The sequence below is a fragment of the Benincasa hispida genome, chromosome 3 (assembly GCF_027475165.1).
Source record: "Benincasa hispida cultivar pf3 chromosome 3, pf3_genome.v1.1, whole genome shotgun sequence".
NCBI lineage: Eukaryota > Viridiplantae > Streptophyta > Magnoliopsida > Cucurbitales > Cucurbitaceae > Benincasa > Benincasa hispida.
In genome coordinates, this window is record NC_143480.1 from 5412364 (window position 1) to 5428057 (window position 15694).

Genomic DNA, 15694 nt, shown 5'->3' on the forward strand with positions numbered 1-15694 from the left:
GGCTTTGGGTTTACTTGGTTAAACGGCGGCTGATCCCAACTTCCCATGACAAGACAATTTCAAGTGATCGAGTTATGGCCGCATATTGCATTGCGCGCGACATTCCAATTGATGTAGGCCAGTTGATCGCAAGACAAATCAGGGGTTTGTGGGGCACATAAGAGGGCAGTACTTCTTCCCATGGACAGTTTCAAGTTTATGCCTATCACTAGGTGTAGGCATTGATGAAGAGCCAATGGCAGAAGTTCATGGCCTGATAAACGTCAAGATTTTGAGGTTGCTCCTCAAAGATTTCCCACATTGCCCTGAACCCCCTTTGAAGAGGCCTAGCATTGATCTAAATGCGCCGCAAGAACCCAAGCCAAAAAGACAGCGCAGAGATGATAAGGGAAAGGAGAAAATTCAAGAAGAAACAACGCAAGATCCAGAACCCTTGGATCCTTTGCCTTTAATAATTCGTCCTCCAAGCCCTCCCGTGCAACCTTCTTCTTTTTCCCTTCCTAAGCACTTTACCAATCTTCTCCAACCGCATACTCAGCAGCCCCATCCTCACCTTCAACATCATCACCGCAACATTCCCTTCCACTGCCGCATGTTGATGACCCACACGATTTGGGTGAAGGAATCTCTGCCCAACCTCAAAACGTTGCTGGCGAGACATCGCGGGCACAACACAATATCGCCTCCTTAGCTGTTGAGTTAGCAGAAATGCGGTCCCTCTTCTCCCAACAACAAAAACTCTTCGCTCAACAATAAGCCTTCTTCAACTAGAAACTTGATATGGTAATGAATCAATTCGATGATATACAATGCAGTGCTGCTACGTCAAGAGAGGTGTTGATTAATATTTAGCGTAACATTTATACAATCCATTGCCATCAAAGACAGCTTGCGGAGCGCAACCATGAGTACTTTAATTTTCCAACAACATATCTTCATGGTCCCATGGTGCCTTCGCATCTCAGGTAGCGTCTGATGTTTGAAGAGACTCCACCCCTACCGCATCAGAACCCTCCTCCAGACCCTTCTGCTCCTCAACAATAATCTTTACATTTTTATGCGGCCATTGTGTATTTTTATTCAATTCATTATTTTTCTAAGTTAACGAAATGATTCTTTATATAGGCCAAAATTTTTGTATTGCATTAATTTGTATACTTAGTTAATTTTCAATGCAACTAAGTAACAATTCTATCTTTGTGCATGTGCCTTCTTCTTTATCATCCTTTGTCAACTTTGCGATATTCTTAATCTTTCTTTTTGTGTTATTCATTGTGCTGCCATGATGTATAATATGCTTACACTTAGAAACATGTCCCATACTTTGTACTTTCTAACTAACACTTAGTTAATTCGTAGCTTAGCAATGTTTTACCTTTTATTTTTCAAAGTTCTGCTCAAACCTTCTTTTTGAAATTTTATCTAAGTGTTTGTCTATTCTGTCCAAATAACGCAATGAGGACCTTGCGCATCTCTAAATTTGGGGGTGGGAAAGGTCTGAGCAGATGAGATCAAGATTATGCGGTCTTTAAGAAAATGCGTTCAATTTCCAAAAAAAAAAAAATCATGTCAACTCCAATGTCAGCGCAAGGGAAAACTTCAAACAATTACCAACCTGATAAAGTTAGTTGTGAAAGGAACCTGCTCGTAGTTAAATGTTCGCATGACACCCGTGGGAATAAGCCAAAATGAAGGTGGGTTTCCAATAACAACGCAATATGAAAAGAGACAAAAAATACAAAAGAAAAATAAAAGAATGCAAGAGACAACTCCTTTGAAATTCATGAGTTAAAGATGAGATTGGCACACAACCGAAGTTGGATGTTCGCATGACACCCGTGGAAACAAGCCAAAACGAAGAGTGTAATCATGATCATCAATCTCTAATAAATGACGCAAAGTTTGACCACCGCATACGGACGCATCAAGTTGTTTTGACAAGAAGAGGTAAACATTCTTTTTAAAACTAGAAAAGCATTTTTTAGCAGAAATTTGTAGTATAGAAGAATAAAGTAAGGCTTTGTTAGGAATTAGCAAGGATAGAAGGAAATTGCGTTGTTAAGTAATGTGCCTAAGTGGAGCATTTGGAGCAACCAATCGACGCAAAAAATTAGGATAGGAACTGAGCATTTTTGCCTTAGTAGAAGATATGCGTGAGGACAAGCATATATCTAAATTTAAGGGTGTGATAACTTGTAGAAATACAAATTATTTATACTGCTTTATTTAGATATTGCGGCCAAAAGAGAGGAAAGTTGCGTCAATTGTATGGAAATTAGCTAAGAAATACAATAATTATAAATTGTCGTCAATACACCCACTAATACCATTGCGATGGTAGAAAAGAATAATAAGGTGTTTGTGTTGTGAAACGCTACCTTTTTAGAAGAGGGCCACATAAAGGAGCCTTAAATCTATTAATACCATAAAATATCTAAATGGTCCAGTTGGTGGATTATAGTGTTGGGGTTGATGTCCTAAATCTCGTGGGTCCTGTAGTTTGTGATTGTAATGTACAAACAATTTTATTTATTTAATAAAATATGAGATATTTTATTCACATTTAGTAGCATTAACCCACAAACTAATAAACTAACATCCAATGTCATCTTCTGTACCTTAAACGTGTATGTAGAGATATACAAACGGATCATGTTTAAGTGATAACCTAAATGATCTATAATAGATGGATAAAGTTGGGTATCTTATCCTTGTGACACTACGAATACGACATGCTTTGTAGATGTTATAATTGTTGTAAAGTGCTACAAATAATCTAATTCTGGTCATTCACGTAGACACATGTGAGCAGGATATTCTATACAAAAGAATTTGTATAAAACCAAACCACAAAATGAATAGTCTCATTATATAACACCGTTAATAATAGACACTTAACATTTCACCAAGATGACCATAGGTGACATGACTTGAATCTTGAGTGAGTTGTGAACTCCTGCTTATGAAGGCTGTTCTTTGATTTGTATGGGTGAGAGTGGCTAGTTCGCCATTCGCCGACTCAATAAGGTTACTATTTTGAGAATTCGTCTGATTGGAGAGCCGGGAACACAACTACACGAGATAGAATTCACTTCTTCCCTAACATCTAGGTAAGTGGATAAATTGTTCTCTTAAGGGTTGATTTCAGAGCTTGAAAAATATGGCGCCACACCCTTTCTTGCCCGAGAAGGGTTTGGTCATAGTTGGACTATGACTTATTGTTCATTAGAGGGATTAGTGATACTTAAGGAGTTAGATGTAACTACAGGGGAAGTAGTAATTTTGGCCCAGTTGTACTTATGAGAAATTTGTAAAGGGTCATCATATTGTTGATTATATTTAATGGACACAAAAATATATCTGTAGTGCAAAGAGTATAGTTGTCAGTCTTTAGTGGAGTGACCGACAGTTAATGGATGTTGAATAATTTAATTAAAGAAGTTTAATTAATTATTCAAGTACGATTGGAGCTTCAATGTACATGTCCATAAGGTCCCATCTGTAGCTCGGGAATTATTGGGAATTAATTTTTGATCAATTTGATTTGTTCAAATTAATTGGGGGAATTAATTATATGTGATATAACTAATTTAACTTAATTATATATGATATAATTAATATAATGTATCTGATACATTATACAAAGTTTATTTGAGAGGAAATAAATATTTGAATATGATTCAAATATTAATTATGTGAATTGGATTCACATAATTGAATTTAGTATAAATGAGATTTATATTAAATACTATGTATTGATGAAAGAATTAAAACTATAGGTTATATTGTATTTGATGCAATATAAATCTATAGGTTATGTGTTATATATGATATAACATATATATATATATATATATTATTTATTTAAATTTAAATTAATTTAATTTAATTTTTAATTTAAATTTAAAGGGAGGGAAACTTCCCTCCCCTTAATTCTCTCTTAATCTCACGTAAAGAGTGGATAGTCGAAGGGGGTGATTCTTCTTCTTCTTCAGTTTACAATATTTAGTGGAGATCTCAGGAAAAAAATCCTACAAACTCTTTTTTTCTCCTCTAAATCTCTCTTCCAAAATCTTAGAGCCCACATCTCCTAAGAAATTCTCATCCTAAGAGAATATAAAAGTAACTTCTTGTGGTGATGCCCCTTGGTTTTACTGTTCGTGGTTTATTGTTCGTGATCCTTTTAGAGAAGGGATTTCGTGAAGACTGTGAGTTCTTCAAGGGTAAGTTTTTCCTAACCCTAATTTTCTTTTTTCCCTCTCTAGCATGTTGTATAATTTTTTTAGATTTTGCATATTTTTGTTCTGTAAAACTTTTGTTCTATGAAAATGAAAAATTGGGACGATACGTGCTTCCACAATGGACTTTACCATTCCTTCAAATAGGTGCACATATATCATGAATTTGTTTGAAAAATGTAGGGGATTCAATTCCTACTTTAGCTAATGATGATCTAATTGTCAATTTTCCTTGAAAACAAGCATCACATGATAATGCATTAGATTAAAGAATCTTCTGGCTCTTCAATGGGTGTCCATTTGAATTCTCAATAATTCTTCTCATTATTATAGATCCTAGATGATCTAATCTATCATGCCAAATTGTAAATATGTCTGGATTCATGAACTTCAGATTCATTATTGCATATGTTTCAATTACTCGTATATGAGTATATAATCTAGAAGATAAAGCAGACAATTCTTCCAATATACGTTTTTCATGAGACAGTAGGTATGATATAAAAATACTCCATATTATTCTTTCTATTAGTCTCAATAGGATAACTATTGCAACGTATATCTTTAAAACTAAGTAGATTTCTCTTTGATTGACTAGAATACAATGCATTGTCAATTATAAATTTTGTTCTTCTAGACAAAATGGTATTTGCTTTTCCAAAGCCTTCAATTAGATTTGCAGAGCCTAATATCATATTGACTTTTGCTTCTAGCATTTTCAGCTGGAAAAATATTCTCTATTTGTAAGTATTGTATATGTAATTGCACTGTTTGCGAGACATAGATTTTCTTTACTCATTTTTTAGTCACTCAATATATGAAAATGATCTTGGTTTCTTTATTAAAAAAATAATTACAATAAGAAAAAAAACACTTGAAATATACAAAATTTAATATTAACCAAGGAAAAAAACATAAAAATATAAAAAACGAACAACATTAATACTAAATATTCTCAAAATTAAAAGAATGCTTGTTATGCCATCAATTGTGCCAATTTTCTCTTCAGGAGATTTGAAAAAATGTGTCACATCCAAATCTGTTAAATTGGATGGGTAAAATATTTCATTATCCTGGTATTCAAAATTTGCTTCCACATTCCCCTTTTTCCTTTAGGAAGACTTGATAGAGATCAACTAAGTGTTTTGACGTACGACAGGTACGTGACCACTGGCCAGTCATTCCACATTAAAAACATTTATTTTCAATACATTTTGAACTCTTATCTTATGAAGTTTTTCCTTTGTGATCATCATTTTGTGTGGTTCTTTTGAAATTTGAATGATTAGAAGGACCACCATGAAAATAATTATTATTTCTTCCTCTGCCATGGTCACGACCTCGACCGTGACCACGATCACAACCACGATTATTAACATTCACAACATTCACTTTAGGGAATGATGTTGTTCTAGTTGGTCGAGATTCATGATTTTTCATTAATATCTTGTTTTTTCGGCCAATAAAAGACATGAAATTAGTTCAGGATACTATCTAAAACCTTTCTCTCGATGTTGCTACTGTAGGAGCATATCCGAAATGTAGAGAAATGTCTTCTCCAATATATTGATTTAAAATTTTGGAGCCTCTAGTGCATCCATTTATGACGAGCTTTATGAAGAATAATTGTTTTCCGATGATTACATTTTTATGGCATCCACGTGTGTTTTAGCATTAAGCACTAATGACAAATAACTATTATCATTAATATCAAATAATACAAATTCTTATTTTATAATATTTTCATATTGACACTATTGCAAAATATTATATTTATATTAGAAATTTAATATATATCAAATATGTAAAACAACATTTAATTTATTAATTATAGCAAAGAGAGAAAAAACCGACATACTTTTAGGACCTACCTTTAACGAGAAAAAGAATAGAAGCTTGTGTTGATAACATGATGTGAACTTGAGGAGCATAACAAGAACACGAATACCAATAAAATATTGTATTAAAATAAATATAATATAACATAATAATAAAATAAGTAAATATTAAAATAAAATAAATATAATATATAAATATATAAAATAAATAAATAACAAAAGTAAATAAAATAAAAAGGATGAATTTCTCCACTCTCTCCAATCTAATGTGAGACACATAGACAACATTTTGAAAAATGAGGACATGACGGATGGTCAATAAACCCTAAACCTGAGCATCTAATGAGCATCTATCATCATAATATCTATAATAATTTTTTGTTTGGAGGTACCTAGTTTGTCTTAACTATATTAAGGAAGCTCATTGAAGATTCAAGCCCAATGTGTTGAAATCCTAGCCCATTATCCAGCATTCTACATAAACCAAAGCTTTGAAGCATTTCTATTTGTGTCTGTTAAATCTTCTGTAACAGCCAATTAGGTTACTATAAATACTTCTCCAATCTCTGTATTTTGATTAAGAGAGAATAATAAAAGTTTCTCCATTTTCTTAACATTGTGATGCTATCAAGAAAAGGCTTCAGACGAGGTATGTTTACTACCAAATGTTTTCATTAACTTTCCTCTTGTTTCAGTTTTATTAACCCTTCAAGCTCATCGAATCCATCTTTTTGTCAAAATATACACTTAAAATTGAGCCTATATAAGTTATCTTATTATGTCCTTCTCTCTATCAAATTTATTTTAATTATTTTAGAAAAAATTTCACCGATAGAAAAAATGTCAAACTGTTAATAGAAATAGTAAAAAACAAAAGATAGATACTGGTAGATTTCTATCAGCCTATAATATTAAATTTTACTATTTTGTGTAAATAGTTTTCCTTATTTTTCTATTTTTAAAAATTTCTAAAAAAAATTATTTATCTACCTATTTTGATAATATATTTCTTAAATTATAGATTTCATGTCAAATATTTAAATTTTAAATTCAAATATAATTACGTTGATTAAAAAATCTTACTAACATTAAAGATTATACCTCAAAAATCATTTATTACATAATTACTTCATTTCAATTATACGTTACAAACATTATGTCATAAACAAAACGTGTCTTGCAATTAGTATCGACTAAATTGTACCAATGATCGCACTAAGATAAAATTGTACCAGTGATATCAATCAGCAACTATCATTAACTTTTTACAATGAAATAAAATATTTAAATATGTCATTAACTTCTTACAATGAAATAAAATATTTAAATATGTCATCAAATATACATACTTTTTTTAAGCATCAAATATACATACTTAACATTAAAAACATGGACGATCTAAGCGACACGAGGTAACTTCAAAACCTGTAATAAAAAATGCAAGCTGATTGACGATTTGAACGACTCAATCTAATTACGTCTGGAAATTACGTTATATCGTTATCATTATGATTACTTACTGTTTCACAAGAAAAATTAAGAATTTTGACACATTTACTGTTACCATTATTGTTATCGTTATTGTCATCGTTTGACCTTTGGACGTGACGATAATGATAACGGTAATAATAAATATGGAAAAATTTATAATTCTAACTAAACAGCGATAAAAAGCAGTTCAATTACATTTGCGATTCAGATTCAGAACTATCAATTGAATCTCATTATGATTATAGCATTTTTTATTAGGATTTGATAAAAGTAGGATTTTTGAAAACGGCAACAATTTTGAAAGAAAAATATAAAATATATTTAATTTAGATACAAAACATATGTTTTTTTTAGTCAAATTGAAGGAAAAAAAAATATTATACAAATTACTTACACCGATTAGGAGAAATTGCAAGCCGACCCGGTTAGGGTCGTAACTAAACAGAGGACGTAAAGAAAAAGAAAAACAATACTGGCGCCGATTGACTCCTAGAAATTGCGGGCAAAACATGGAATTCAAAAGACATTACAAAAAAGGATCAAGCGAAATGTCCAAATTGTCCTCAACAATGGAGGGTGTTGTCGGCTATTGATATAAAATGGTCCGTCAAAGAACCCATCGAAGTAGGAGAAACGGAGGGCGTGAAGGTACTTTGGGTTCTAACCGCCTAACGCTTCTCTCCTCCTCACCATGGCCGGCGATGAGCCTCCGACTACCTCCTCCAACGCCGCTGTCTCTTCCTCCGTCGCCGAGTCCATCCTCTCTCCTCCACCTCGAGATCCCGTCGGATCACCCAGTCGCGATGTGCCGGAAACTCAATCATTGATATCCGAAGACGATCATGACCAGGGACCCAGGGAGAGTCACGATCACGGTCACGAACCCGCAGTTAAACCCGCTGTTCTCCCGGAGGATCTGAAACAAAGGATCGTTAAGCAGGTAACTCTACCGCCTCTCCCCTCTCCACTCTCCCCCGCCCTTCCAATTGGACCTCGAATTTCTTTGCCGTTAGGTTTTGTCTGGTATGCGATTTTTGGATTTGTGGATTCTGTAGGAGTTTGGAAGTTTAATTTTTTTAGGATTGAGAATCAGTATGTAAATCTGTTTTCTCTCCTCTCATGTATTTGAATTTCTATACGTGACTTTCTGTATATATACTTGCATCGTTAGTGCAAATATTAGGAAGCTTATGGTTTGGCTATCAACTGTAGGGGTAGTTATGATATCAATTGATCATTTCACGGCCGTGATACCATATAATTTGTGATTTCTTACGCTGCTACTAGTAGTCGTTTGACGTAAGACCTGAAGAGAGCATTTTGATTATGTTAATTTGGTTTTCAATTCATTCAGCTTTTATATCATTCTGTAGAGTGTTTTAGAGCATGGCGTCGTCGTCTTTGTGATTGGTCTAAATATCTTCGCAGGTAGAGTACTACTTCAGCGATGAAAACTTGCCCACCGATAAACACTTGTTGGGATTAATCAAAAAGAACAAGGAGGGTTTTGGTATGTTACTTGGCTAATCTTCACTTTTATGGAGATTCTATTATCATTGGAAATGAAAACTCCCACTAGTATTGACCTCCTTTGAAGGGTTGAGCATGCATAATAAGTCACGTGAGAATTTGGTTTCTTTGCTATTTGGTCAAATTTTGAACTATGAACAAGTAAGCAATAAGTAATAAGTTGCTTTGGAAAAATTTCCACCGGAGCCAAACACAAACAGTTGGAACTAAGGAAAATATGTGTACTTTTAAATTTTTAATTATCTTTTCTACTGTATGACTTATGGAAACCAAGAAGCTTGAATCGCTTTCATTTCATTGATGTGGATTGCCTTAAAAAATTGCCATAGAGCTTTTCTAGATATTCTTATTAGCAGTCTAATTTGACAGCATTTTTGCTTTGAACATAGGATTTGCACAGAGTAAAATAGGAAAAAGAATCATTTCATGGAAATGATTCAGGAAGTTATCTTTGGGCATCCGTTGGTTAGGCGGGTTGTTCTGTGAAATTAGTCGAGATGCAGGTAAGGTGGTCCGCCACTCAAGGATACCAAAAAGAAGGTTATGTTAGGGCATTCCAGATTGCTGAATAGGGTGCCTACTCTACATAGATTAGGCATCTGGGCCTTCCAACCTATTTTAGTGGAAGGATGTGCTATGTGTATAAATCCATTAGTTTGTAATCTTCTTTTAATTTCTTTTAATATTTATTAGGCCTATTGCTCTGTGACTTCAGTTCTTGTTCTTAATTTTGAACCAATGACAAGGGGGACTTTCAGATTTCAATTTTTTAATCAATATATTTTAGTATCAAACTTGAAAGTACCTTTTTTGTTACAAAAGGGTATGAAACCTAAGGGATGGCTTTGTTGTGACTTGTGGCTTCTTGGGCATTCAATCATCTGAAATACCCCGAGATCACTGGACATATCTTATTGATATAGAAGAGCTCTGGAGGTGGTCTTTTTTTGTTTTATTCATATTTGTTTTCCATATTTTCCCCCATAACTTTGGTATTAATGTAAAATTTATAGAATGGTTATATTATACATGATAACTTGGAAAGAGACGAGATGGGGTGATGAGCCATGTATGCACTTCACAAGATGCATTTCTTGGACGATTTTTGGTTCAGCCAGATTTGTCTGTGATGAATTTCATGGACTATGACTGTTCTGAATTAAGCATGGTTGATTGCTGATTATTTGCTTCTCTATTCATGACATTATGGCCTTTGACGTGTGCTGAACATGTTTCATGTAAAGGACTAGAACAAACCAACGACAGTTTATCTACCAATGCTTCTAGCCTTTGCTGATTTTTGACATTGCCTGCACAGCTTCTTTCCCTAGAAATGTAGTTGAATATAATAAATCTAAATACCTTGAATGAAAGATAAAGTGCGGAACATTTTCACATTCTAAATTGAGTGAAGTGTAAATAGTTTGTTTTATGACCATATTCTCCTATTTGTTTGCTCATTTGCCCGTACCCATATCATTGTATATATATTTGATGAATGAAAATAAGACCGTTCATCTCCTTTTTTTCCAAATTTATCCTCTTTGTTTTTGTTCTTCTCTCTCTCTCTCTCTCTCTCTGTGTATATATCTATATATCTATATATCTATATATTCCTTCTGTCCATGGGTTCTGATTTCTTAATATCTTGTAGTAATCAATCGTCATGTTATGAATCCAGAAATACGTTGAAATTCATTTTCTCTTTATTTGTCTAGTTCCTATAGCTATTATTGCTGCCTTCAAGAGAATGAAAAAACTTACTCAAGATCATTCATTTATCACTGCTGCCCTGAGGGAATCCTCTGTTCTTGTAAGATACATGATGCTTCCTTTTAAAATGTAGCCACCAAAGCCTGTTTTTGCATAATGCCATGAGCACATGTTAATTTACCTGCCAACTGCAGGTCATAAGTTCTAATGGGAAGAAAGTCAAGCGACTCCATCCTATTCCATTACCTGAGACTAGGGATCCTAAGGTACTTGCTTGCATACTTATGAAATCAACAATTGATGTGTAACTTATGGTAACTGTATGACATTTCTACGTGGAGTATAGTTATTTACTATTTTGGTAGAAAATCTACCTGAGGATCATTCAGAGGAGAATATCAAACGAATATTTGGAGCAGCTGGACGGTATGCTATTTCTGTTCCATAACTATGTTTTAACAAAAATATTTCTCCCTTCACACTTCACTGCATGAAAAACTGTTTTTGTATTTTTAGCATAAGAAGCATCACCATTTGTGACCCACATGTGGTAGAGAAGTTGGGGAAAAGCAGCAAGGGTGATGTGCTGATCAGTAATAAGGTAAATTGTGTAACTAGCTGATAGAAATGAAAATTTTCAGTTTTAGATTAGAGGGGACATTGTGGTGATGTATTTGGTTATCACTCATGCTTCCCATTTGAGCTCTAGTAATGATTCTAATGAGAGTGATTTTTGTGGGTGGACATTATACTTTTTGTGTTTCTTTATATTCTCACATTAACCATGAAAGAGGTGTTCTCTCAATTTGTTTTCCTTTTGTCAAAATCGTGTTATGTACTTTATAGTGGGACAACATTTGTGAAAAGGTAGTTAAGAAATAAAAATAAAATGAAGAGAGGTTTTCTTTCACCAGACTGAAATTTTGTTGAAAGTAGCATGTTGGGACCTGAAGATAAGGAGGGGGGATTAGTTCAACGCCAGTTTGGTAATGCAGGTGCAGAGAAAATTGTGTGCACTATTCAATACAGTTAGATGTTTGATCTTCTGAGTGTCCTATTCTGTTCCTCATTACAAAAGCCAAAAGAGGAAAGTAATAATAATGTAATAATGTCCACTAATATATATATATATATATATATATATATATTAGGTGCTTAGGCACTTTGGAGAACCACACCCCAAAAGCTAGTTATTGGGTTGGGAGAGTCAAGTCACTTTAGTACCACATTGGTCATCCCATTCTAACAAATGTGGGACAAAAATCTCTCATACTACCTTGATTCCCAACAATACCCCATCCCCGAAAAAGTCGACATCCTAGCGGCTACTTTGACGACACTTCACTCGGCCACACCTGGTCAGAACCCTCCGTTGGTTCCACTCTGAAACGTCAACAACCAGCTCTGATACCATTGTTAGGTACTTAGGCACCTTGGAGAACCACACCCCAAAATCTACTATTGGGGTGGAAGAGCCTAGCCACTTAACTCTTAAGTACCACATTAATCATCCCATTCTAACCAATATGAGACAGACATCTCATACTACCTTAGTTTCCAATAGATTTTTGAGTGTTTGGACCAACTTATGAGCACCCGAACTATATACATATCTGAAAGATGAAAATCTTTCTCAATGCCAGGTTTATGTTATACAGTAGTTGGGTGATGTAGCCAATGTGTTAAAAAACTATTGAGGTTAAGCGTTGAGGCTCGCCTCGAAGCAAGACTCTAATTGTAAGCCTCGAGACTTATGCCTTCGTTGAACTATAAGAGACGTTTATTTTCATGAAATGCATTGAGGCTAGAGATGTCCAAAATACAGGGGGAATGGGGAATTTTTTTCCATTTACAATTTGGGGCACTGCCCTGACTTTTGTATATAAATAATAAATTTATGATATATATTGGAAACCTTGTTAGTATAATTATGGATGTTTTAGTTATTTAAGTTTAAGACTTAATTACTTTAATTCCTTAGATCTTGTAAAATATTTAAGATAGGATGTTCTAATTGTTGAATTTTAATTTTTACAGATTACGAGAATTTAACACTTTCATTATTTCTTTTCAAATTGCATGTATATTATTGTTTTAACAAGCAAAATTGATAATATTTTATTTAAATGAAAAATTTATTGGAAATATTAAATAATTATTAAAAAATATATTTAATTGAAATGAAAAAATTGTTAAAAAAATAAAGGCGGAGAAGTTTTCTCACGGGGAACCCGATCCTCGTGGAATCTCCACCCCGTTCCAAGCAGGAAAATTCGCGGGGATGGGGAATGCTTCCTCGTCTCCGCCCTGCCCCGTGGACATCTCTAATTGAGGCTGAAAATCTCTATGCCTTGTCCAAGGATTAGTACTTTTACTAATGTGATTTCAAAAACATATTGAGGTTTAAGCATTGAGGCTCGACTAGTGGCAAGGCCCTAATTGTAAGCCTTGAGACTTATGCCTTCATTGAACTATAAGAGACTTCCGCTTCATGAAACACATTGAGGTTGAAAATCTCTATGCCTCGTCTGATGATTAGTACTTTTACTAATGTGACTTCCAAAACATTGAAGTAAAAAATTTATAGTATTAACCAATCCTATCAACAATAAAAGTAGTGATGTTTAAGATAGCATTTTAGAATTTTTGTTTTAGTGAAAAATTTGCGGGTGTTTTTTATTTCACTTTTATAATGACCATTATGGTTGACAATACTTGGTCATAATAATTTAGGAACTGCAAAATATTTTTAATTAAATTTGAGGCTTACACCTCATAATGCCTTGCCGTTTCAAGAGAAAGAGCCTCAAGATCGTCTTTTACCCTTTTAAAACGTTCATGTAACTATGCTTTGTGCCTGTCTCGGACTTCTTGATGTAAATTGAATTATATTAAAAGATCAAATAAACTACTTTTACTCATCCAGTCGGCCTTTTTTCTTGGTCACTGTGTACAGTTGCATGCTCTTGTGGAGTATGAGACTCTGGAGGCTTCTGAGAAAGCTGTGAGTAATCAGATCCGTGCTCCATTTACTTTAAAACTTAATAATTTTACCGTGTTTGATTTGATATCAATAGTCGTTTTTCTGATGGTTCATTAGGTGGCTACTTTAAATGATGAACAAGATTGGAGAAATGGCATGCGGGTTAAGCCTCTCAAGCATCTGGTACTGTATCTTATTTCACGTATATATATCAAGTTGATTGTATTCACAATGTAGTTTTCAACTCCAGAGTAAGCATGGCCAGAGGAAACAACATTGGCGAGGACCTGATCCTGACAAAAACAGCACTGGGAGAATAACTGATCAGAGTGGTCCTGACAAGAACATCCCTGGGCGAACAACTGATCAGAATGGTGATGAAGAAATTCACAACGTAAATGAGCATCATGACGATGTGCCTGATGAGGAGGTTAATGTTGCTCTTTTACTTTCTTTTCCTGAGTGCATTTGGTCATACATGTTACTGAAATTTGTTCGTGAGTTTTCATTATGTGTTTGTCTATTTTCTTCCAACTTCCCAAGGAACTAGTTGGAGTCTGATGGCATATTAGGAAATGATTTTTAAATGGTTAAAACTACTTTCGTCATTTTCAAAATCACTTCAAAATATGTTTTTAATCAATCAAAAACAATTTAAATTGTTTAATAATAGCTTTTAAAAATGTAAAATCAAATATTTAGTTGATTTTTAATGGTTGAAGACATGTTTGGAAGTGATTTTGAACACAACAAAAGTGTTTTTAGCGCTTCGAAAATCACATGCCGCAAAAGTCCGGTGACCCTCCTTCCACTCAAACCCAAAATGTGAATTTCTAGGAGATGAGATTGCAAGAAAATGCTTGTTATGATAATATCAACTTTGCTAAATTTAGGAGGGGGATCATCAACACAAAGACAAACATGGACATAGAGGTCGAAATCAAGGACGAACTAGAAGACAAAAGTACAAGGGCGTCAATGGAATGGGTACTGACTGATCTGATCGCGTTATTGTAGAATTCATGTTAAAAAAGTTTAGCTTGATAATCTTTTGCTCTCTTTCTAGGTCATGGAACTACAACTTCTGCCCATCACATTGAACTTTCGAAGCCACCCCCTGGCCCGAAAATGCCTGATGGAACTCGGGGGTTCACGATGGGGCGTGGCCGACCTCCAACTTCCAACCAAGGCACATAGTGAGAATTTCATGAAGTGGGTTTGTAGAAATTTCGCTTTCTATGTTTTTTTACTTTGATTGATGGGCATGCTAGAACACGTCCTGGTATATGTCTGAGTAGGTTGGCCAAATGTATCTTCTAAGTCTTACCTGAAAAGCTCTGTGTCTCAAGAAAATGCTATCTTGTATAATGTTCACCTGTACGGTATATTTAAATTTGCTGGTTTGAATTTTCAACCGAGTCTCTAACTAAAAACTCAATGCATTTTCTAAAAATATGAATAATGTTTATTTAGTTCAATAGGGTAGGGAATTTGAACCAATACTCCCTTTGCGGAGGATATACATTTTATGTTACTTGAGCTATGTTCGTATTGATAAAATTATGTGTAGCGTATATATAATCAATTTTTTTTTTCTTTTGTATGAAGCAAATGGGTTGGGTAGAAGAGTTATATATGTTTTGTATCCATTTTTATCAATAGGTGGTTTCAACTAGCAAAAGAATATTTTTGGAGGGAATAACTGTTGATTGTGATTTTATAAAAGGAAAAAAGAATAAGTCCTTTGTTGTGAGATGAGTTGTAAAGTCCACTTGCTCCAACGTTTCCACCCAAAATTAAGAATCTTGTAAAGTCCACTTGTTAATATTATAATAAAGGTTAAAAAAAATAAAAACATCTTGATCAAATTATTTGTTCTTAAAGCATGAACCCACTAGCAG

General features: G+C 34.0%; 1 protein-coding gene across 1 annotated transcript; it reads left to right on the forward strand.

Annotated features, from left to right (window-relative positions):
• The first annotated feature begins 7981 nt into the window (after positions 1–7981).
• Positions 7982–15207, forward strand: LARP6A (RNA-binding protein). The gene is made up of 11 exons (XM_039026195.2): positions 7982–8507; positions 8996–9077; positions 10816–10910; positions 11005–11076; positions 11157–11236; positions 11327–11411; positions 13767–13814; positions 13911–13976; positions 14044–14223; positions 14687–14780; positions 14860–15207. Exons 1-11 carry the CDS (start codon positions 8259–8261, stop codon positions 14988–14990), a joined length of 1182 nt encoding a protein of 393 aa, XP_038882123.1. The 5' UTR covers positions 7982–8258; the 3' UTR covers positions 14991–15207.
• The last annotated feature ends 487 nt before the right edge of the window (positions 15208–15694 follow it).

Coding starts and splice junctions, on each gene's coding strand:
- LARP6A (XM_039026195.2), top strand. CDS start 8,259: ATGGCCGGCGATGAGCCTCCGACTACCTCCTCCAACGCCGCTGTCTCT. Junction 8,508..8,995: donor AACAAAGGATCGTTAAGCAG/GTAACTCTACCG, acceptor ATATCTTCGCAG/GTAGAGTACTACTTCAGCGA. Junction 13,815..13,910: donor TGGAGGCTTCTGAGAAAGCT/GTGAGTAATCAG, acceptor ATGGTTCATTAG/GTGGCTACTTTAAATGATGA.